The 25897-nt window shown below is 35.3% G+C and overlaps 1 protein-coding gene across 4 annotated transcripts in view; it reads left to right on the top strand.

Moving 5' to 3' along the window:
- LRRK2 (leucine rich repeat kinase 2) overlaps positions 1-25897 on the top strand; it is a 153033-nt gene that overhangs the window by 22622 nt on the left and 104514 nt on the right. For all 4 annotated transcript variants that reach the window (XM_032644297.1, XM_032644296.1, XM_032644298.1 and 1 more), the window contains 6 exons: positions 9-148; positions 242-321; positions 1665-1771; positions 15170-15299; positions 16710-16834; positions 21093-21205. In XM_032644297.1, the coding sequence (XP_032500188.1) occupies positions 9-148; positions 242-321; positions 1665-1771; positions 15170-15299; positions 16710-16834; positions 21093-21205 (695 nt within the window). The remainder of the gene's footprint in view (positions 1-8; positions 149-241; positions 322-1664; positions 1772-15169; positions 15300-16709; positions 16835-21092; positions 21206-25897) is intronic.

Below are 25897 nucleotides of genomic sequence, written 5' to 3'. Positions count from 1 at the left end.
TTTCCAAGCTGAGACTATTTTCTTAAATCAAGACTTAGAGGAAAAGAATGAGAATCAGGAGAATGATGATGAAGAAGAAGATAAATTATTTTGGCTGGAAGCCTGCTACAAAGCATTAACGTGGCATAGAAAGAACAAGCATGTGCAGGTTAGACTCTTTCATAAATTTTGTAGTCTTTCAGAATTGTTTGTTCAATAATTTATTTTTTGACAGTTTTCTTTTTTTCCTTCCCTAATCCAGGAGGCTGCATGTTGGGCCCTGAATAATCTCCTTATGTACCAAAACAGTTTACATGAGAAGATTGGAGATGAAGATGGCCAGTCAGTAGTTTTGATTCTATATGATAGAAAATTTCAGTCATATTTTTAATCAATCCACATGAAATACCATAACTGAAATTTTTATTGTTTGAAATATTTTTGATGTAGGCATTTATGTTTTAAGTGTTGCCACAAAATACTTGTGGATATATATTTTGATCCCATTGCCTTGGATAGTTAGTAAAAGGTGGTTTGTTTGAGAATTATTACTGAGAGATTTAGAATCAAGAGTCATTCAGTAAATTATGAATCATCAAGAAAGAACCTTTCAATTTTCTGGCTAATCATTTAAAATGCCATATTAATTAATCTCAAGTGATAGAAATCGGAGAGCAATCTGTGACCTTTTCTGTTGTGGTTACTAGCCAGCAGGTTGTCAATATCAGGAATTAGATGTGCTTAGAAGCCTCCTATAGTGATTCCCCACTTGGTGTAGCAGTGTTGAACTCTCTTCTCTAGAGAGGGTTATTTGTAGCTGTCAGCTCTTGAGGATGCTTTCTATGGGAGCACCATTTAAACCTCGTAAGACCAGTCATCTCTCCCACAGATACACGAGTTCTGAGTATATCAGATTTGTTTCATGTCCATGAGCAACTGCTTAGATTTTTACTGTTGGCTCTGCATATCCTCTGGATTTTAAATTTTGAATGACTTACCTTGGAAATTTAAATAGTAATTTAAATCTGCATCTCAAATCCTGACAGCCTGTCAGCAGAGTGATCTACTGCCAATCAGAAGGGAATTAATGACACAGATGCTATTTATTTAAACATCTATTTTGAATGGAAACAGTAAATTTTGAAAAATATATGTTAAACCAGCCTTCTAATCTGCTTTGAGCAATCTTTTAAAGAAATTAGGATAAGGTTGGTTCATGTTGCAGTTTATAAGTTTCAGTTCATAGACACTAATTCCTCAAAATCCATAGGAGATCATTAAAAAAATACATCATTAAAACATATTTATGCTCTACATTAAAAATTTCACTTTGCTTCATTATGACTTTTAATTTTTCATTTCTTGCTTACATCATCTTCTTTTTCTCACTTAATCTTTTTACCCTTAGCACCTCTTTATATATCTGCTGAGTCTTTTATTTTCTCCGTCTACTGCTTATCTACTTTGAAGAAACAGAAATACTACTTTACTAGTAATTCACGGATTTGAATATAACTTTTAAATACAAAACTGTTTAACTGTAATTCACTCCTGTGAGTAGAGGTGGCATAAAATATTGTTTATCTGCCCTTATTTGTTGTTAGAGAGATTAGATAACAGTAAGTGAATATTTGAGCTAATTATTAAAGAGATTACTATTCACACTGTGGTTGAATTTGTGAAAGGTTCCCAGCTCACAGGGAAGTGATGCTCTCGATGCTGATGCATTCTTCATCAAAAGAAGTCTTCCAGGCATCTGCAAATGCATTGTCGACTCTGTTAGAACAAAATGGTAAGAGATACACCATATTTTTTAATAAAAAGAAACACGTTTTGTGGTATTTTTTAAATTATAAAAGCAATATATTATAAAAACTTCAAATATGTAAATTATACATCTAATATATAGATATATTGATATATATAGGTAAAAGGATAAAGAAGAAAATAGCATTTTGATGTTCTTCTGGACTTCTATGTATGTACTTACACATGGCATATACAATATGCTTTATATTTTTTGGAGAAATGGGATCATATAACTTTTTATAAACAAATTTTACATTTCTTTTTTTGTGTTGATAAATGTAAATTCTCACATTATTGTTTTTAATGGTTGTGTAGTTTCCCAATGTATGCCTATTTCCTATTTTATAGTCCAGTTTCTTGTTGATGGACTTTTAGCTTGTGTCCAGTGTATTTTTTTTGGATACCTATAATAATCACCAAATGGTCACTTTTTTCCCCCAGTTTCCTTTATACACTCTTCTTGTTATTTTATTAGGAATGCAATGGGTGGAGAGATATTCACCATTATAAAATCTACTAAAATTGTCCATTATAAAAATTAAAAAAAATAGTCCTTTACATGTAAATCTTATAGCTTTGCATTATTAAGGAGAGAAAAATGGCTGTTATACCTTTGGAAGAACACTTGAGGTTTAAAACTGAGTCTCAGGCTGCTCTGATTCCTGCCCTTATAAACAGGAAATACTGCCAGAAAATCTTGGGAGAAAATTCATCATAAAGGCATTGGGACTTGGCAGCTCTTGAAGGATATTTTTGGAGGGAGAAAAATAGAGAAAAACACTGAAAGCTTGAAAATAAGACCAGTGTTAGCATCAGCTTTTAGTAGAGAACCTGGTTAGAGTGAAAAGAATAAAGAAACCTCCTCATGCATGTTTCCTTACACTATTATTTAAATCAAATCAAGAGAAAAATCACTTCTTTGTTTTCCTCCTTTCTTGCTCTACCTCTCTGATGGCACTGAAAAGGCCATCATAAGAGGCTTGGGCTGGCAAGAGCCCTGAGAGATAGCCAGGGGTTGCCTTCAAGGGATAATGAGTCAGAGCAGGAGTGGCAGAAAAGGAAACTGCTCTTCTTGAGTCACCCATCCTCTACTGTGCAGAGATCTGGATGGGGATCTCACTCTTGAAAATGAGCACTGGCCTTGGCTGTTTTTTGTGTGAGGCCCCTTAGAGAGGAGACAAACCCTTACCATGTACAAACCACATTGTGTTGGTGCTGTAGTTCTTAACTCCCTGGATATCTTTGATATGTCAACAAAACAACCATGATTTTGTGAGATTTAAACTGCTTCTTTTTTTTGTTGTTTTTTTAAGAAAAGGATTACATTATACATATTGACACATACATGTAAGAATCCTGGAGACATTAGCTAAAGCTACTATAGTAGTACTCATTTCTGTAATTGGTCACCAGGTCGTAGTTGGTGTGTGTATGTGTATATGTATATATATTTAGTTAGTTTCTGTTTTCATCTCCTCATTCCATACTTCCCATGTCCTCCGCCAGAACTTCAGTTGCTCCTGGTTCTGGAGTGACCCAAACCTTCATCCATGAAAGGTCAAAGTCCTCAGTCATACTGATTTTTTTTTGGTTTGCTGTAGTTTTCTTTCTTTCTTTCTTTTGAATTTTTTTAAAATTTTTTTATTTTTATTGAAGTATAGTTGATTTACAATGTTGTGTTAGTTTCAGATGTACAGCACATCAGTGATTCAGTTATACATACATATATTCTTTTTCAGATTATTTTCCCTTATAGGTGATTATAAAATATTGAGTATAGTTCCCTGTGCTATACAGTAGGTACTTGTTGGTTACTTATTTTATATATTATAGTAGTGTGTTGGTTGCTGTAGTTTTCAATTCACTTTTACTGTTGGGGATGCAGGTATCAAGAGGCTGCTAGAGCTTACCTTGGATCTCAGACAGTCTTCCTCACCACCATTGTGTAGCAGTAACCTGTCTCCCCTTGGTAATTGGATCAGTAACATCAGCCAGGAGAGTAGCTCCTTTTTTTTAAACTGGTGGTTCAGTTCATACAGTAGCTTAAAGTGGCCAGGTAGATGTCACATGTTCTGATTAGGTGGAACCATTGTTGTTTCCCCTGATGAAAGCTTATCCTGCTCCATGCAAGACAGTAGTATTTAGGTTGGAAGATGTACCATTTTTACTTTTTAAAATATTTTTTCTTGTGTTTTTTTCTTCATTTTTATTGAGATATAATTGACATAAAGCATTGTATAAGTTTAAGGTGTACAGCATTATGAAATTATTAGTACAATAAGTTCAGTGAACTTCCATCATCTCATATGGATACAAAATAAAAGAAGAAAGAAATGTTTTCCTTGTGGTGAGAACTCTTAGGATTAACTCTCTTAACAACTTTCATATATAACACACAGCAGTGTTACTTATATTAATCATGTTGTACATTATAGCCCTAGTATTTATTTATCTTATAAATGGGAGTTTGTACCTTTTCACCACTTTCATCCAATCCCCCCTTCCACCCCTCCCCCAGCTTTTGGTAACCACAAATTCCTCTTTTTCTATGATTCTGTTTTTGAAATATAATTGACCTGCAACACTCTGTTAGTTCCAGGTGCACAACATAGCGATTTTATATTTCTATACACTACAAAATGAGCAGCATGGTCAGCCTAGTTATCATCTGTCATTATACAAAGATATTACGTTATTATAGGCTGTATTTCCCATGCTATACATTCCATCCCTATGATTCCTTTATTGTGTAACAGGAAGTTTGTGCCTCTTAAGTTCCCTCCCCCTCTTTCACTTATCCCCCACTGTTCTCTGCTCTGGCAACCACCATTTTGTTTGCTGTATCTATGAGTCTGTTTGTTTCATTGTTTGTTCACTTCTTTTCCTTTTTACATTCCACATATAAGTGAAATCATAGGATATTTGTCTTTCTCCTACTTATTTCACTTAGTCTAACCCCCTAGGTCCATCATGTTGCTGCAAGTGGCAAGATTTTACTTTTTTTCATGGCTCAGTAATATTCACATCTTCCATTAATGTATCTATGGGCACTTAGGTTGCTTCCATATTTTGGCTATTGTGAATAATGCTACAATGAACATAGAACATAGGGGTGCATATGTATATTTTCTTTTTTAAAAAATTTATTGGAATATAGTTGATTTACAATGTTGTGTTAGCTTCAGGTGTACAGCAAAGTGATTCACTTTGTAATATGTAAATATTTGTAAATATTTGCATTCTTTTTTTACATTCTCTTCTGTTATAGGTTATTACAAGATACTGAGTATAGTTCCCTGTGCTATGTAGTAGGTCCTTGTTGGTTATCTATTTTATATATAGTAGTGTGTATATTTTAATCCCAAACTCCCAATTTATCCCTTCCCCCCATTTGGTAACTATAAGTTTGTTTTCTGTGTCTGTGAATCTATTTCTTTTTTGTAAATAAGTTCATTTGTATAATTTTTTTTAGATTCCTCATATATAAGTGATATCATATGATATTTGTCTTTCTTCATCTGGATCATTTTTTTAGATTCATCATATAAGTGATATCATATGATATTTATCTTTCTCTGTCTGGCTTACTTCACTTAGTATGAGCATATATCTTTTTGAATTAGCATTTTTGTTTTCTTTGGATAAATATCCAGGAGTGGAATTGCTGGATCATATGGTAGTTCTACTTTTAATTTTTTGAGGTATCTCCATACTATTTTCCATAGTGCCTGCACCAGTTTGCATTCTACCAACAGTTCATGAGGGTTCGCTTCTCTGCACATCCTCGCCAACGTTTGTTATTTGTGGTCTTTTTGATGATAGCCATTCTGATAGTTGTGAGGTGATAAATCATTATGGTTTTGATTTGCATTTCCCTGATGATTAGTAATGCTGAGCATCTTTTCCTGTGTGTGTTGGCCATCCCTAAGTCTTCTTTGAAAAATGTTTATTAGGGTCATCTGCCCATATTTTAGTCTTGTTATTTGTTTTTCTGATGTTGGGTTGTATAAGTTCTTTGTATATTTTGAACATGAACCCCTTATTAGATATATCATTTGCAAATATCTTCTCCCATTCAGTAGGTGGCCATTTCATTTTGTTGATAGTTTCCTTTACTGGGCAAAAGCTTTTTAGTTCGATGCAGTCCCATTTGTTCATTTTTACTTTTGATTCCCTTGCCTGAGGAGAGAGATCGAAAAACATATTGCTAAGATCATTGTCAAAGAGCATACTGCTTATGTTTTCTTTTAGGAGTTTTATGGTTTCAGGTCTTCCATTTAATTCTTTAATCCATTTTGAGTTTATTTTTGTATATCCTGTGAAAAGAAAGTCCAGCTTGATTCTTTTGTATGTAGCTGTCCAGTTTTCCTAACACCATTTATGGAAGAGGCTGTGTTTACCCCATTGTATATTCCTGCATCCTTTGTTGGAGAGTAAATGAACATATAAGTGTGGGTACATTTCTGGACTCTCTAGTCTGTTCCATTGAGCTATGTGTTTGTTTGTTTGTTTGTTTTGCCAGTATCATACTGTTTTGTTTACTATTAGTTTGAAATCAGGGAGCGTGATGCCTCCAGTTTTGTTCTTCTTTTTAATATTGTTTTGGATATTTGGTGTATTTTGTGTTTCCATAAAAATCTTAGAATGGTTTGTTCTAGTTCTGTGAAAAATGCCATTGGTATTTTGATAGGGATTGCTTTGAACCTGTAGATTGCCTGGGGTAGTTTGGTCATTTTAACAGTATTAATTCTTCCAATCTATGAGCACAGAATAGCTTTTCATTTGTTTGTGTCATCTTCATTTTCTTTCATTAGTGTCTATAGTTTTCTGAGTATAGGTCTTTTACATCTGTAGTTAGATTTATTTCTGATGCAATTGTATATGGGATTGTTTGCTTAATTTCCCTTTCTGATAGTTTGTTCTCATTGTGTATATAGGAACACAATGTATTTCTGTATTTTAATTTTGTACCTGCAACTTTACTAAGTTCATTTATTAGTTCTAATACTTTTTTGGTGGCATCTTTAGGATTTTCTTTATATATATCATGTCATCTGCAAACAGTGACAGTTTTACGTCTTCCTCTCCAATTTGGATTCCCTATATTTCTTTGTCTTGTGTGGCTAGGACTTCAAATACTATATTGAATAAAATGACAAAAGTGGGCATCCTTGTCTTGTTCCTGATCTTAGAGGAAATGCTTCAGCTTTTCCCCATTGAGTATGATATTGGCTATAGGTTTTTCATATAAGGCCATTATTATGTTGAGATATGTTCCCTCTAAACTCACTTTGTTCAGAGTTTTTATCATAAATTGATATTAAATTTTGTCAAAAGCTTTTTCTGCATCTGTTGAGGTCATCATATGCTGTTGTTTTTCTTCAGTTTGTTAATGTGGTATATCACATTGACTGATTGGTGAATACTGAGCCATCTTTGAATCCCTGGGATAAACCGTGGTATATGATTCCTTAAATGTACTGTTGAATTCAGTTTGCTAATATTTTGTTGAGGATTTCTGCATTTATGTTCATCAGTTATATTGGCCTGTAATTTTCTTTTGTGGTATCTTTGGTTTTTGTATCAGGGTGGTGCTGGCCTTGTAGAACAGGTTCAGAAGCATTCTTTTCCCTTCAGTTTTTTAGAATAGTTTGAGAAGTAGGGGCATTTACTCTTCTTTAAGTGTTTGGTAGAATTCATCTCTGAAGCTGTCTGGTCTTGGACTTTTGTTTGTTGGGAGTTTTTTTTTTTGTTTATTTTTTTTTTTACTGATTCAAATTCATTACTGGTAATCAGTCTGTTTGTATTTTCTATTTCTTCCTGGTTCAGTCTTGGGAGATTGTACATTTCTAGGAATTTGTCCTTTTCTTCTAGGTTGTCCTTTTTATAGCCATATAATTGTAGTAATCTCTTATGATTCTTTATATTTCTTTGGTTTTGATTGTAACTTCTTTTTTATTTATGATTTTATTGATTTGGGCCAGGTCCTCTCTCTCTTTTTTTATTCTTGATGAGTCTGGCTAATGGTTTATCAATTATGTTTATCTTTTCAGAGTACCAGCTCTAAGTTTTGTTGATCTTCTCTATTGATTTTTTAGTCTCTGTTTCATTTATTTCTTCTCTGATCTTTATGATTTCTTTCCTTCTACTAATTTTGGGTTTTGTTTGTTCTTCTTTTTGTGGTCCTTTATATATAAGGTTAGGTTGTTTATTTGAGATTTTTCTTGTTTTGTGAGGTATGCTTGTATTGCTATATAATTCTCTTTTAGAACTACTTCTGCTTGCATCCCATAGAATTTGGGTTCTTTTCTTTGTGTTTTCATTTATTTCCAGGTATTTTTAAAATTTCTGCTTTGATTTCTTCAGTGACCCATTGGTTGTTTAGTACATATTGTTTAGCCTGCACATATTTGTGTTTTTTTGCAGTTTTTTTCTTCAAGTTTATTTCTAGTTCTATAGCATTACGGTAGGAAAAGATGCTTGATATGATTTCAGTCTTTTTAAATTTATTGAGACTTGTTTTGTGGACTAGCCTGTGATCTGTCCTGGAAAATGTTCCATGTGCACTTGAAAGAAATATGTATTTTGCTGCTTTTGGATAGAGAGTGATATATATCCACACACACACACACACACACACATACACACACACACATATCTATTAAGTCCATCAGATTCATTGTGTCTTTTAAGGCCAGTGTTTTCATATTGATTTTCTGTCTGAATGATCTGTCCATTGATGTAAATTGAGTGTTAAAGTTCCCTAGTATTATTGTGTTGCTGTCAATTTCTTTCTATATGTTTGTTAATATTTGCTTTATGTATTCAGATGTTCCTATGTTGTGTGCATATGTATTTATAATTGTTATATCTTCTTGCTGGATTGATCCCTCTATCACTATGTAATGTCCTTTCTTGTCATTTGCTACAGTCTTTGTTTAAAGTGTATTTTGTCTGATATAAGTATTGCTACCCCAGCTTTCTTTTTTTTTTTTTTTTTTTTTTTTTTTTTTGCGGTACGCGGGCCTCTCACTGTTGTGGCCTCTCCCGTTGCAGAGAACAGGCCCTGGACGCCAGGCTCAGCGGCCATGGCTCACGGGCCCAGCCGCTCCGCAGCATGTGGGATCCTCCCGGACCGGGGCACGAACCCGTGTCCCCTGCATCGGCAGGCGGACCCTCAACCACTGCGCCACCAGGGAAGCCCCCCCAGCTTTCTTTTCTTTTCCATTTGCACGGAATACCTGTTTTCATCCCCTCACTTTCAGTCTGTTTGTGTCTTTAGATCTGAAGTGAGCCCCTTGTAGGTAGCATATAGGTAGATTTTGTTTTATTATCTGTTCATCTGTTCAGATACTCTATGTCTTTTGGTTGGAACATTTAGTCCCTTTACATTTAAAGTAATTACTTATGGTGCGTGCTTATTGCTGTTTATGGGTGCTTTTTTTTGTAGTTCTTTTTTGTTCCTTTTTCTTTTGTTCCTTTCTCTTACGATTTGATGACTATCCTTTAGTTTTATGTTTGGATTATTTTCTTTTTTTCAGTATGTATCTATTATAGATTTTTGGTTCGTGGTTACTGTGAGGGGTGTGTGTGTGTGTATAAAATTATTTTAAGTTGATCTCTTAACTTTTTATTTCTAATTTACTGATCAAATATGGATTTATTTTGTTATTATGAGTATATATTCCTATATATATTATAGATATATATACAGACACACACATACACACATATAAAACATTAATCTGTTGTATTTTTCTTTTTTCCAATGTTACTTTCTTGAGAAGATGATCTCTTAACTTTGAAAGCATTTTAATATCCCTGCATTTTTACTACTCTCTCCACATTCAGTGTTTTTTACATAATATTTTGCATCTTTTTGTTTTGTAAGAATCCCTTACCTACTTACTGTGGGCATAGATGATTTTACTACTTTTTTCTTTTAACCTTCCTACTAGTTTTATAAGTGGTTGATCTACTACCTTTACTTTATTTGCCTTTACCAATGAAATTTGTCCTTTCATAAATTTTATTTTTCTAGTTGTGGTCTTCTTTTTTCCACCAGAGACATCTCTTTAACATTTCTTATACAGCATAGTGATGCTGAACTCTTAGCTTTTGCTAGTCTGTAAAACTCTATCTCTCCTTCAAATGAATGATAGCCTTGCTGGGTAGAGTATTTTTTCCTTTTATCATTTTGAATATATCCTGCTACTCCCTTCTGTTCTGCAGAATTTAAGCTGACAGTCTTATGGGAGTTCCTTTGTATATAACTAGTTGCTTCTCTTTTGCTTTAATATTCTCTCCTTATCTTCAATTTTTTCCATTTTAATTACAATATGTCTTTTTATGGACCTCAATCTGTTGATCTTGTTTGGGACTCTCTGTGCTTTCTGGATCTGGATATCTATTCCTTTCCCAGTTTAGAGAAGTTTTCAGCTATTGTCACTTCAAATAATTTCTCTGCCATTTTCTCTGTCTCTTCTCCTTCTGGGGTCTCTATATGAGAATGTTAGTATGCTTGATGTTGTCTCAGAGTTCTCTTAAATTGAACTCATATTTTTGTATTCTTCATCTCTTTAATTCTTTATATTTTCTAACTCTTTGTTAAACTCACTGCACTCATCCTTCTCCTGAGTTTGTTGAGCATCTTTTTTTTTTTTTTTTTTTTTTTTCAGTACGCGGGCCTCTCACTGTTGTAGCCTCTCCTGTTGTGGAGCACAGGCTCCAGATGCACAGGCTCAGTGGCCATGGCTCACGGGCCCAGCCGCTCCGCGGCATGTGGGATCTTCCTGGAACGTGGCACAAACCTGTGTCCCTTGCATTGGCAGGCAGACTCTCAACCACTGTGCCACCAGGGAAGCCCTGTTGAGCATCTTTTTGATCATTACCTTGAATGCTTTATCTGGTAGATTGCATATCTCCACTTGGCTTAATTCTTCTGAGATTTTATCTTGTTCCTTCATTTGGAATATATTCCTTTGTTGTCTCATTTTGCCTAATTTTTTGTTTTTATTTGTATGTTTAGGTGGGTTGATTGTTTCCTGATCTTGGAGAAGTGTCCTTATGTAGGAACATATTATTAGATCTAGGAGTACACTCCCCTCTGGTTAACAGAGTATATCTTCTAGGGGTGCCCCCTGTGTGTTCTGAGTGGGCTCTTCTGTTGTGGTGAGTCCAACTACTATGGGTGCTCAGGTAGGCGGGGCCAGTTTCTGGCTGGTTGGCCGCCTGAACCTCCTGTGCAGAGGCTGCAGGTCCCTGGTGGCCAAGGCTGGGTCATGGCATGGCTGATTGCACAGTCTGGGGATTTCTGGGACTGGTTCTAGCCCACTGGTGGGGGGTGCTGGGTCCTGGCAGGCTGACTTCAGGCCTGGGAGGTCTTGGGGCAGTTGACTGCAGAGCTTAGGGTTTTGGAGCTGGTGCCAACTTGCTGGTTGGCAGTGCCAGGTCCCTGGGTGGCTGGCTGTGCGCCTGAGAATCCCGTGGCAGCTGACTATGGGCCTGAGGGGTTCTCAGGACTAGTGCCAACCTGCTGATCGGTGCAGCTGAATCCTAGTGCTAATTGGCTAGATGGAGAACTCCAAAATGGTACTTGTCAGCACCAATGTCCTCGTGGTAGAATATGCTACCCAAAATGGCTGTCATCAGCATCTTTGTGCCCAGGGGGAGTCCCAGTTACCTTCTGCCTCTCTGGGAGACTCTCCAAGATGAGCAAGTGGGTCTGACCCAGGCTCTTTTCAACTTACTGTGTGCTGGATCTCCAAGTGTGTGAGACTTCACGTGCACTCTTTAAGGGTGGAATCTCTGTTTCCTACAGCCCTCTTGCTCTCCCACTATACAAGCCCCAGTGGCTTTCAAAGCCTGATGTTCTGGGGGCTCATCTTCCCAGTGCAGTACCCCCAGGCTGGAGAGACCAATGAGGGGCTTGGACCTCTTGCTCCATGAGGAGAACCTCTGCAGTTGTGATTATCCTCCTGTTTTTTGGTCCCTTATCCGGGAGTGTGAGTCTTGACTACATCACTTTCTACACCCCTCCTGTCATCTCATTGTGGTTCTTCTTTTATGTCTTTACTTGTGGAATATCTTTTCTGCTAGTCTTCAGATCATTCTCATAGATAGTTGCTCTGTAAATAGTTGTAATTTTGGTATGCCCATGGGAGGAGGTGAGCTCAGGGTCTTCCCTGGGAAGAATCTTGATCTCTGCAATTTTTTTTTTTTTTTTTTTTTGCGATACATGGGCCTCTCACTGCCATGGCCTCTCCTGTTGCAGAGCACAGGATCCGGACACGCAGGCCCAGCGGCCATGGCTCACGGGCCCAGCCGCTCCGTGGCATATGGGATCTTCCCAGACCGGGGCACGAACCCATGTCCTCTGCGTCGGCAGGCGGACGCCCAACCACTGCGCCACCAGGGAAGCCCTGATCTCTGCAATTTTGATCAGTCCCTGGGCTGATTCTTATTATGGTGTCTCAGGATTAGTTACATTTGGAGTTAACCTTGGTTTCTTTGTTCAGAATCAGTTCTCTGCTCTTTCTGCTTTCTTACTTCTTTGTTCTTGGTCACTTGCCATGTTAACTTTCCTCAGATCCCTTTGTATAGTCCTTGGAGTTCTGCCTTATGAGAGTATTAAGAACTTAAGTAGTTTGTTCACCAATCTCCATGGGCAACTTGTCATTGAAACACACTTGGGAACATTGCATGTGTAGGGCTGGGTATAGTTTTCTAGAAAAAAATGACTGGATTCTTGGCCAGAAAAACTGGGTTTTGTGATGGTGCTAACCAGGTGAAGGTTCAAGCATCTTGTGTAACATTTTCTTCATTTAATTAATTAATCAAATTAATATTTATTGAACCTTAGGCACTTGAGACACAGCAGATAAATAGAAATCCCAGGCTCATGAAGCTTACACTCTAGTGGGGAAGATAAATAAAAAGGCTAATTGGCATATATGATATGTGAGGTAACTAAGAAAAAAATACGAAGCAAAGAAGGAGTATACATATTAGGGTTCAGAGGTGATGAAATTGTGACTTTCCTCACTTTCCTCACTGCCTAGTGAGGAAAGAAGGTGACTATTGAAGTGAAGGCCTGGAGGGAGTTTTGCATATTGTTATTGGTCTCGTAAAGCAGATAATTTATTGCTAAAATGGAGTGGAAGAAGTCATGAGTATTGTGTAGATAGCTGGTAGATGAGATAAGGTGTGTAAAGTCTTCTATAAACTCTAAAGTGACTCCATGCTATAATTTTTTCTCCAACGTGTACTGTACAATGGAATTTCTACTCTTAATTTTCAAGTCTCAAATTGAGTTAATGTCCAAGACAGTGATCATTATAGTGTGGTCTCTGGACCAGAAACATCATTTGGGAACTCGTTAAAAATGTAATTTCTAGGGTGCCATATAGACCCAATGAATCATAAACTCTGTAGGTGGAACCCAGCAATCTATTTTAACAAGTCACCCAGGGGATTCTCATGTACTCTGAAGTGTGGGAACTGCTGGTCTAGAATAAGTTCTATAATTTAAAGTATTTCCTTGGTTGGAATTTAGCCATTTTAGGAGGGGCTATTAAAACTTCTGATCTGACTGAGCAAAACAACCAAATTCTTTTTTAAATTAGTTAATTAAAATCATTAAAATTTTTTTATTGGGCTTAGTTTATAACATTATAAGTTTCATGTATGCAACATTATATTTCTACTTCTGTATATACTACAGTGTGCTCACCACCAAAAATGTAGTTTCCATCCATCATCCCCTTTATACATTTCACATTCCCTGGCCCCTCTCCCCTCTGGTAACCACTAGTACTCTGTTTTTGTTTCGTTTGTTCATTTATTTATTTTTTTATATTCCACGTGTGAGTGAAATCATACAGTATTTGTCTTTCTCCATCTGACTTATTTCACTTAGCATAATACCTCCAAGGTCCATCCATGTTGGTGCAAATGACAAGATTTCATCTTTTTTTATGACTGAGTAGTATTCCACCATATATGTATGTCATATCTTCTTTATGCATTCATTGGTTGATGGGCACTTAGGTTGTTTCCTTATCTTGGATATTATAAATAATGCTGTGAAGAACGTAGGGGTGCATATATCTTTTCAAATTAGTGGAGTTTCACATTTTTTGGATAAATATCCAGAAGTGGGATACCTGGATCATATGATAGTTCTATTCTTAATTTTTTTGAGGAATCTCCATACTTTTTTCCATAGTGGCTGTACTATTTTACATTCCCTTTTATCCACATCCTCACCAACACTTGAATAACCAACTTCGTATTATATTTTAATGTGTGCTATTCAGGATGTCTTTAAAAGGTGTTAGTTTTCAGATTTTTGCCAGTAATTTAGAATGCATATATCACTTCCACTTATTTCTGAGTTTTGTCTGATCTTTTCTTTTTTTCTCAATTTGAGATGCATATCTTATTTTTTCAAAATAGTACTTAAAGCTTTAAAAGTTTCATTTCCTGCCACCTTCAAAGTGTTGAAATATAGTGTATAATGTTGGAATTGATATTTATATAGAGGTTTCAAGGTAAGTGATATTTATATAGAAACTTTAAGACAGTGTGGAAACTTTAAGACACTGGATTTGCATTTGGTGAAGAAAGTTTATTATGAAGAGGAAAATTAATTTGTAATAATTATTGCTGGGATATAATTACTTTTCCACATATAATACGCAATCAGTTTCAAAGCAATCTATGTGTTTCTTAAGCTTTGGCATTATTCTGTGAAAGTATGTAATTATTTTTGTTCTCTATCAGTGCTTTTCATCACTTTGCATATCATGGCACACATAGAAATGATAATGTTTGTACATTCCACTGGGGTAAATGGAGAAGGTAGCTCAAGGCTGAGGGCAACCCAGCCTGGTTTCAGGCCCACTTCCTGCATCCCCCAAGAGCCAATAGAATGCTCAGTATCTTCACACATCTATAGCTTATTCCCAACTCACTAGTGAGCCTTAGCTCTATATAAGTATGGTTATTTTAGGAAGTTGTTTTAAATATTAGAATGAAATTTAACTTTCATTCTTATTTTGGAGGACATTATTTTAAAATGCATTTCTGCAAAAAATACTCTTTTCACGTGGATGATGGTTACATTCCACTAGTTTACTCTGTGAATGAGACTTTAATACTAAAACCTCAACAAATGGTCAATAAATGTGTAAAAATTGGAAATGGTATATATTTTAAATTAAAAAAATGAATGATCTTTAAGTTGCCAATGAAATATAAATTAAATATGTAGTTTAAATACCTTCCTATGAATTTGGATTATTTTAATAGTATGTGTCTTTTTGCAAGATTATGAGAATGTGCTTTCATTTATACAAGTAACATTTAAAAAATCTTGTAGTTAATTTCAGAAAGATCCTGTTATCAAAAGGAATATATCTGAATGTATTGGAGTTAATGCAGAAGCATATACATTCTCCTGAAGTGGCTGAAAGTGGCTGTAAAATGCTAAATCATCTTTTTGAAGGAAGGTAATACATATTTCTGAATTTATGTAGAATATATTAATTGGACCAGGTAGAATATCAATATTTTGAGCATAATTTTAAGAATAAAAGGAAAAACAAGGCATTTGAAGAGTGAAACATTTTGCAATATAATTTCATGTCAGTGATACATAGACTTATTTTATCTACATATTGAAAGGGATGATAAAGTAGAAATACGTTGAAGGTTTGCTTTTGTGCTTAATGCTTGGTGTTGACTATGTTTTGAAAAATGGCAGTTATATAGAACATAACCTTAAACAGTTTTTCAGATTATTGTGTTATGTGAAAGGTATAAAAGATAAAATCAGGATATGGCTTCTAATTGTTATTTTTAAGTTTACCTTAAATTGTGATTTTTATGGTCCTGGCAGTGTGTGAACCTTTATATATGAGGCAAAAATGCAGTGGAATAACTGACAGTTTAAGATTTTGTATATTCTGGGCAGTTAATGTTTCTGGCTGTTTTCTCATATATTAAATGTGTAAATTTCCAGTCCTGGGGATTCAAAGTTAACTATGACAATGTGCCTGCCCTTAAAAATCTCCCTGTCTAGTTGGGGAGACTAATTTATAAACAGATAATTACAATACAATGTGATAATTCAATGGCAGGATGTGTAAAATCATAGGGTCTTGGTGAACCAAGCTAGGGCGACCAAAGGAGAGAGGCTACAAAGAGGGGATGTGTTTAACCTGGGACTTTAAAGTGGAAAAAAGGGACTATATGTCAGTAACCACAGACCCACGCGAAGTGAGGACACAGTTATGATATGCGGAAGTTTTAGTCAGTAGGGCACTGTGTAAAGCAAGGGCTGCCTCTATTACAGTTTGTAGGACCTACTGAAATCTACATTTATTTATATGTAAAAGAAAGTATAGCTAAAATACCTTAGAGACACCAAGACTTAATGCAAAAAATAATTAAGAATACCATATAAGAAGTCTAGTGGTGTTAATCTGGAAGAGGCAGGTAGTTATACAATAAACAGCTCTCTGGACTTGGCAGTCAGAGTTTGCATTCCAGCTCTGGCTCTGTCACATTCCAGTGATATGACCTTGATGTTTAACCTCTGTCAGCCTAAATTCTGTACCTGGAAAATGCAAATAATAACACCTACTTTCCAGGCTTGCTGCCAGTGACCCATGTATAGATCAGAAGGAAGTTGTTAGTTCTGGGAAACTATATAAAAGAATTCCCAGTTTACTGTAAATTTAACTTCTTGACGTCAAAGTTTAACTAAATTAGAACTTAAATTGTGTATGCTCATACTGCCGAATTCACATCAGCCTTTTCTGATAAAATAGTTCTGTTTTCTCGTACTTGTTTCAAATTGGTGTTTGTATTGGAATCAGGTTGTACTCTTAATAAGCATTTCAATATTTTATCTCTAGTAACACTTCCCTGGATACAATGGCAGCAGTGGCCCGCAAAATAATAACAGTTATGAGAAGTCATGAGATGTCAGTATCAGTGCAGCTGGAGGCACTTCGAGCTATATTACATTTTATAGTTCCAGGTAAGTTACATGATTGATTGTGGGAAGAGATGTCATTTGAAGTGGATTTTTTGACTTTTCATGAAATATCAACTTTCTAGGCAAAAATTAAAGGACCAGTTTCTGCCAACCAAATGTAATCTTTTCACTAGCCCAAAAATTAAAATAGAGGGAAAATGATGATGTGGAAGAGTCAGATAAATTTAGATTAAAATTTAATAAGAAACATCAATAATTTATTTCCAGAAAAAATAACTGCAACATAGTGTGGAGCTTTACCTCCAAGGAGAGTGTCATCTCTGCTATTTCTTTTCTATTTCTGTTGACCTTACCAAGTCCAAGTTTTTTTGTTTGTTTTTTTCCTGTCTGAATTATAATAATACCCAACTAATTTTCACACTTCCTCTTTTGCCTCTTTCCAGTCCTTCTTTTACTCTCTGGTTGAATTAATCTTTCTCAAATATAACCATGTAGCTTTTACTCATGAGCCGCAATAGTGTCAATCCTCCCCACATTTACTTCCTGCTTACATCTGTTATGACCTTATTTGTCCTCCAAAGCCCATTTAAAACAACGGCTCCCCCATTCATTCAGCATGTAGTTATTAAGTGCTTCTTACGTTCTATATATTGTGATGACTGCAAAGGTCTGAAAGACAAGTAAAACAAGACATGACTGTACTATTTATAGGAGCCTAGAGGTAGACAGATAGTTAATTACCAGACAGTTGTGAGGAGCTATTATAGATACATGTATTATAAAAGGCTATGAGAGTATTGATGGAGGCACAGATAATTTATTCAAAAGAGTAGGCCAGAGATTGTGATATTTGAACCTGATGGGTGAATAAGGCTGACCTGGTAAAGCCAGGAAGGACATTTCAAGCAGAAAGAGAAAGTGCTCATAGTGTGGGGTGAGTGGAGCATGGTATGTGAGGAAAGCAGTCCTGGGGATAAATGTGGAAGGACAGGCAGAGGCTGAGAGGGAAGGGCCTTGAATACAACACTGAGCAATTTGTGCTTTTTCTTAGCACAAGTCAATTCAAATTTATTTAAGGTGTTTCAAAATTGCAGTGTCATAACCAAATCTGCAATTTATAACAGTAGCACTGTGGTGTGGATAATGATTGACGGGAGGGGAACCTCCTGCAGGGTGATTAGGCTGGAGGCTGTGATAGGTGAGACATGGTGGGTGCCCAGCAAAGAAAACCGAGGAGAGGATGGATGTGGGAGATGTTTAGGAGGTACATTTGGCGTGATTTTCTGACTACTGAATATCAGGGATGTTATTATTATTTTGCTCTGTAAAAGTCCCAATTCTTTTGAAGCCCATTTTTTTTGGTCCTTTTTAAATGAAATCTTCCTAAATCTACCGTTATCTGTAGTCATATTGGTATTTTATGTTTCTGAGTATAAGAGTATTCTCTGTATAAGAGTATAGATTTTTTCAAAGAGAGGGCTTTCTTTAGTCATGCCTTTTTTTTTTTTTTTAACCCCCTGGTAACTTGAACAAAAATAGCTATTCAATAAATTTTGAATTGAACCATGATGTCCCATTCATAGTTGTCACACAACTTTAGAGATATAATTTAACAGACATAGTGTTGCTTGAAAATATTATTGTGAATTTTTTTAAACTTTGTAGATTGTAAAAAAAACAAAATCCTTTTGATTACCCTTAAAGGTGTCAACGTTCTTCTTTTGAGAGTGAATTTGAGTTTTAAAGATAACCAAAAGACATTATGAATCATCTGTTAGTTAATAACATTCTTTTAGTTCAAAAATAAGTTTTGAATGTAGAATTTCTTTTCTTTTATTGTTCTGAGATTGAGCCTGAAGCGACATTGATAGTCAGTAATAATTTAGATGTATGAAATGATGTATTTAAATGTTTTTTTTTATAATAATGTTTAGGTGTATTAAACAGGTGCCCTTGAAAATAATTTTATAACTTTATGGTGGTACTTTATGTATGGAAACATATTAATAGACGTATTTTATAAGCATATCAACATATAAATACATTTCTCTATTAGGTAAAGGCTTAACCATCTACTTCACTCTATGCTAACCTACTATATTACCATACCATACCACACAATACCATACTCTACCATGCTGTAACTGTACCATACTATACTTTATCATTCTATATTATATCATTCTCTGTGTCAGTGAGTAACTATAATATCAGTATGCCAGTAGTTTTGAGGTTTAATATGATTCTCAGGTTTTGACATGCTGAAGTAGGTACTTATGTTTAGATGTACATGTATTAATTTTATTAACTAGACCACATTCAGATTATTAATTGTAACAAAGATGTGCATTATAGCAAATATGTATAATTTAATTCAGGGCCACATATTGCAGCTAGTATTATGTCTCTTAAGTTTCTTTCAATCTGGTACTGTTCACTTCCTCCTCTTTTTTATAACAATAACTTATTGAAGTGATTGAGCCTGTTGCTTTAAAAAATAATAATAAAGACCTACTTATTTTAATAAAATATCATTTGACTTGTTCTTTCTTGATTTACTGTCAGTTCTAGAGGAAAAAATTCTTTAGGAAAGGACATATGCATATTGGGAAGTGTATAGAGGAAAGTGATTATGAATATAAAACCACATCCTTAAGAACAATAAGAGAAGCTGAATTTGTTTAATTTGGAGAGGAGATAATGCAGGAGGTTATGAAAGCTATTAAAATTCACTCATTTATAGTTAGTAACAAATGTGTAAGGCATTATTCAAAGTACTTTATGTATATAAACTTTAAAAATTCTTGTAGCAACCCGTAAGGCAGGTTCTACTTTTCCACCCCATATCACAGATGATGAAACTGAGGCATAAGATATAGAGATTTTAAGGTCACAGCTTATGTAACGGAGCCAGGTTTTCACCCTGTGCAGCCTGAATCAGAGTGTGTGCTTTTTAAAGACACATTTGTGCAATAAGTGTATGTGGAACAACTGTTATACCTAAAGTACTCTGCTTGGAACTCTTGGTAACCTGGAGATGATTAGGTTATGGATCCTGCCTTCAAAAAGTTTGCAGTTCAAACAATTTAAAGGACTATTATGTGGAAAGGAAATTATATCCATTCTGGATAGTAGAACCTCAAGTGATATAACAAAGACCAGAGATGAACTTTTGGGAATATTCATTTGGTCTTAACATAAGAAAGACATTTAGTAAGTCTCCTTACATATGGCATGAAGATTTTACTTCTCAACAGTACTGCTTTTAATGGTCACATCTGCTTGTGATGTAATGGGCAGCTTCAGCAATTAATGTGATCTTGGTCACTGAAAATGAGACACTGAGAGTTTAAGTAACTTATCGAAGGTCATACAGCTGTAGTGAATGTCAGGACCTGTTTGAATAAATTTTAAAATGAAGACTGAAAGTTCTAGGAGGGTGAAAATCATGCCTGTCATAGTCACTGTGGTATTCTCAGCATGTAGCAAAATCCCTTGCATGTAGTTGGCATTCAAATGTTTGTTAAGTAAATGAAAAGTTATATGCAGTCAACTTATAGTTTGTGTTAATACAAATTATTGAAGTGAAAGGTTAGAAGGAATTGTTTATTAATAATTATTTCTATAGTCATAGGTTTTAGAAACGTTATTTATTCATAATAATTTTACTTATATGTTCTATTGCATAACCAATATTTTTTGACTTCCTGTTTTTCCAACAGTTTTGGGTTAGTTCAGCTACAGTGTAGCTGAATAAGGAATATGTTTTCTTTAAGTTACTTAATACTTTTATACAGCCTTAGAGGACTTTTAATAAAACTATATGCTCTTTACCATTATAATGCTGAAACTAAAATCTTTTTTTTCCCACTGTTATTCCAGCTGCTCTTTTATGTCTACATTTCATATCTGACCTTTTTATGTTGTAGTCCAAGTAACTTTGATCTTTTCTCAAGTTGTGCATTGTTGCATAAAAATCTTCTAGCTTCTTGTAATGAGTACAGCCTATTCATACAAAAAAGAGATTGTTTGTTCCAGAAAATTCCTCCACCATAGTAACTTCTTGCTACTTTAAATTCAGTGAACATCCGCACACACTGTATTTATTTTACATTCAGTGATGAACTGTTTTTAGAAATTTCTTAAAGCTAAGAGTTATTTCTTTGGTAAGGAACCATGGATTAGAAAAAGGTATAACATATATATGTATTGTTGGGTTAATTATAATCATTCCTAATAAGTGACAATCTATTCAGCCCAAATCTTTATGAGAAAAACATTTGTTTATTTGTGCATTTAGGCATCCCAGAAGAATCCAGGGAAGATACTGAATATCAGCATAAGCTAAATATGGTTAAAAAACAGTGTTTCAGGAATGATATTCACAAATTGGTCCTAGCGGCTTTGAACAGGGTACGTATAATATAGGTTTTCTGCCTTTATACTCTTAACTACAATATGAAATTGGGGAAGTAGGGGGGCTTTTATTAGCTTAAGTTTTCCATGTTCCGTTTACTATGATAGTAGGAAGTTATATGTTTAGAGACATAAGATGACAGTAGGGATGTAGGGGGTGAAGAGATGTGCCATTCCAGCTAAGAGAAGTGCACCGTCCACTACAGACTTTGACAGGCTCTTTTGATAAATCCACTCGAGTCTGTTCAATGAGAAAGAGAACTCTAGATGTGCAGCTAAGCCTCACGAGCTCTGTCAGGAGCCATGACTGCTATTTTCTCTTTCTGTCCTCCTGGCTGCTTGTCTTTATTTTCTGGTCCCAGGCTGAAAGGTTCAGTCCATGAAGACACACAGGGCACACATTAAAGTCTTTTTTGATTCCCTGTGCTTGTTTTCATTTTACTCCTTAGGGATAACCTCTGAAATGGCTCAGTGTGTATTTTTTTCTCCCAGTGTTAGGTATTTACAGATCTATGTACCTTTGCAATAATATAATTAATAAATTAATAATCATACTACATCTGAAAAAGGAGAAGAGGAGCATTATGTTTATATTGTGCAGTGCAAAAGGTATTGATGGAATTAAGATGGTTTTGAAATTTAACATAAGATGAATTGGTTCTTTATAAAAGATATCAGAGTAAAGATGTAAAGATGTGAAGATTAGGTTAATGTTTTCATGAAAGGAAGAGAGTAGTCAAAGCAATTATTGGAAATAATTCCTTGTGATTTAGTATACTTTGAAAAATGTCATGAATTAATTAGAAAAGCCTGCAGAGAGATCTTCAAAAATGCGATTTAACCTGAGCTTTATAATGTAATTGTTTATGATATATTTGAGTCATTTGTACTCAGACCTTAATATGATTCTTGAGTATAGCCATGGGTTGAATTTAATTCCAGAAATATTTGGTGAAAATAAGTATATGGAAGGAACTGTGTTAGACACTGGGCAGACAAAAATGAATATGCTTTGTATCCTTCTGTAATGGATCTCATAATCTGGCTGGGCCATGCATAAAACATAAAACACATATTAGATTATTCTGTATTAGCACTTATGAGCTGCACTAGCTTTATGAACAGTACTTTAGGAACATAGAGGAGAAAGTAGTTAATTTTGTTCATGGTATGTGTTGGTGAGAAGCAAGAGGTACCAGAAAAGCCTTTTGGTAACTCTGATTCTGGTTATCCCATCTTTCCTAACATTACTGAATACGGGTGTGATAGAGTGGAAGGAGTGGGCAGTCAAGGGAGAAGTACTGTGCTTACTGCCATCAGTACTGTGATGCCAAGAAGATCACTCTGCTCCCAGGTCTTACTTTCTTTTGCTATATAATCCCAGGAGAAGTGGTTGAGAACCTCCCTACCCCTTCCTTTATTTTCCATGCCACACCTGAGTAATGACACACAGCATCTCACTAAACAGTGACTGTCATTTGTGGGCAGGGAATTAAGGTCATGGGGAAACAGAAGTGACACTATTTATTTAAAAATATCTCCCCTGTGTAATTCCCCTAATTCTTCACCATGGTTGAGAAAAAATGTTCTAAAAGATGAATGTATCTTTTTTTTAGTTCTAAAATTCTGTGATTGCATGTCTCACTCTGAATAAATGTTACAAGGAATCAGAAGTTTTAGGTCCAAATACTACTGATGTAATAAAATGAATTACCATTAAAAATAGGTCTATTCTTGGAGAGCAGACTTCCAAATAAGGTAGAATTTGAGATTCAACTAAGATTTACAATGTGAAGACTATTAACAGTATTTATTAAAGTGAATCAGTGTTTGGAGATATATATGTGTGTATGTAAATATATACACATATAATATGTATATATACATATGTATGTATAAATCCAGTAACATTCAGGGTGAAGTTAAATGTCTGAAATATTGACATTCCATTTATGCTTGATCCTTTTAGCTTTTTCTGCACATGAAACATTCAGTCACCTATTCTAGAGAGATTGATTTGCCCAGTATCGTCTCTGGAGAACACAGTAGAAAATAGGACTCTCAGCATTTTGGTCACATCTGTGCTTTGTCTGCAGTGACAATGCTGCTGTCTTCAGCCAGGGAACTTACAAAGTCAAACCAATCTTCTGATTAAATGGACACAAATCAAAGAGCTTGTGTGCTTCTCAAAAACCTTAAAGCAAAATGTACCCAGTTTAAATACTGAAGATATTTATTTCAACTGTAAATAATATGTAATGAAAGAAAGAGCTTATTTGCAAAAGTAACAATAATAACAACAGCAAAAAGAAGTTACATAGGAGTAAAGTAATAAAAGTGTATAAAACTACTCTAAAGAAAACTGAAACAACTGAGAGTAAGTACAAAAGAAGAGTTGAACATAGGAAAATGTATATACTCTCTGTTTTGATAAAATTACTAATTTTTTAAAAATGAAAATTGATCTGGATTTATGAACCCTTAATAAAAATAACAATAGTATTTTATGGAACTAGATAAGCTAGTATAAAATTTTGAGAAAATTAATTAAATAATATATGTGAATAACCGGTCAAATTTTGAAAAAGAGGATAATTAATATGGCCTAACTCTAGTAGACTATAAAATGTATTATAAAATTTTAGTAATTAAAATGGTGTGACATTGGCACTGGAGATAGATCAATGTCACATAATGGTGATTTAGGAAATAAACTCAAATGCAAATGTTCAATTCATATATGATATTTCACAACCACTGGAGAGGGAAATAGATTGCTTGTGTTGGAAGAACTAATTCTCTGGCCATTTGGAGAAAGCAAAGGAAGCTGCATATTTACCTTACTCATTTAAAGATTAAATCTCATGTAGATGAGATTTAAAGCTAAAAATGAATTTGGCATATAAACACATGAAAAGGTTCTCAAGTACATACAGTCATTATTAAAGAAATGTAAATTTTAAAAAAGAAAAACCTTTTGGGGGAAATTTAGTAATATCTGTCTAAATTAAAATGGACATGTTTTCTGACCAGCGGTTCCATTCTAAGAAGTTATAATATAGATATACCTGTACATGTACACAAAGTTTTTTTAAACAAGAATGTTTATTGTGGCGTTATCTGTAGTAAGAAAAATGTGGTAACAAGCTAAATGTTTATGTGGTAATCATTAGTGTTGTTTGCCAAATGTTTTCAGTTCTCCACCTTCTGGTGATTCTGGGATAGTATTTATTGGCCCTTTTGTTGTTAGATTGGATCATGTGTCTGGTTTTGACCAAGCAGTTGTAAGTAGAGGTTACATCTGTCATTTCTGGACCAAACATTTAATTGCTGGTGAGGCATCTTACAGAACAGGGGTTCCCAATCCACAGGAATGGAGCAGTACTGGTTCGTGGCCTGTTAGGAACCGGGCCACACAGCAGCAGGTGAGTGGCAGGCGAGCGAGCGAAGCTTCATCTGTATTTACAGCCGCTCCCCATCGCTCACATTACCACCTGAGCTCCGTCTCCTCTCAGATAAGTGGCGGTATTAGATTGTCATAGGAGCGCGAACCCTACTATGAACTGTGCATGCGAGGGATCTAGGTTGCATGCTCCTTATGAGAATCTAATGCCTGATGATCTGAGGTGGAGCTGAGGCAGTGATGCTAGTGCTGGGGAGTGGCTGCAAATACAGATTATCATTAGCAGAGAGGTTTGACTGCACAGAGACCATAATAAATCAATTGCTTGCAGACTCATACAAAAACCCTATCAGTTTTTCTCTTTCTGACTAGCTGATTCACTTTGTTATAAAGCAGAAACTAACACACCATTGTAAACCAATTATACTCCAAGAAAGATGTTAAAAAAATAAATAAATAAAACCCTATCAGTGAGTGGCAAGTGACAAGCTGCATCGGGTGCAGGCTTTAAGTCAGAATCTGACACTTATTTTAGTCCACACATGGCCCTCCCATTATTTTATTTACCACTTCCGTCCGTGCCTCTTTCCTTCACTGCGCACTTGTCTCAGTCAGTTTTGGTAAGCCCCCCACAAGCTAACCCTAGCCAAAATGAGTAAAAAATAAACATCGCTGGAGAGCTTCTTTGAAAAGGGAGAAAGACCCAATGATGAGACAGTAGAAGACTCTAAGACTGCTAACAAAAAGAAAGCTGCATATTAAAGAAAATACCGAGTCCTTAAATTAAGTGTTCATTGCAACAGGTGATTCACATTTTCCAAGCCTGCTTTGTATAATATGTGGCGACCAGCTATCCAGCGAAGCCATGAAACCTTCAAAACTGTTTTGCCACATGGAGACCAAGCACCCTGCATTAAAAGACAAGCCTTTGGAGTTTTTCAAAAGAAAAAAATGTGAACATGAAGAACAGAAGCAATTATTGAAGGCCACCACTTCATCAAATGTGTCTGCACTAAGAGCGTCATTCTTAGTGGCTAACCGCATTGCTAAAGCTGAGAAGCCCTTTACTATTGGTGGAGAGTAGATCCTGCCTGCTGCTAAGGGCATTTGTCGTGAACTTTTAGGAGAGGCTACAGTTCAAAAAGTGGCACGTGTTCCTCTTTCAGCTAGCACCATAACTAGACGAATTGATGAAATAGCAGAGGATATTGAGGGACAATTGTTAGAGAGGATTAATGAGTCACCGTGGTACGCAATGCAGGTTGATGAGTCTACCGATGTTGACA

Source organism: Phocoena sinus, chromosome 10 (assembly GCF_008692025.1).
Source record: "Phocoena sinus isolate mPhoSin1 chromosome 10, mPhoSin1.pri, whole genome shotgun sequence".
In the NCBI taxonomy this organism is placed as follows: Eukaryota; Metazoa; Chordata; class Mammalia; order Artiodactyla; family Phocoenidae; genus Phocoena; species Phocoena sinus.
This window is presented reverse-complemented; position numbering and strand designations above follow the sequence as displayed.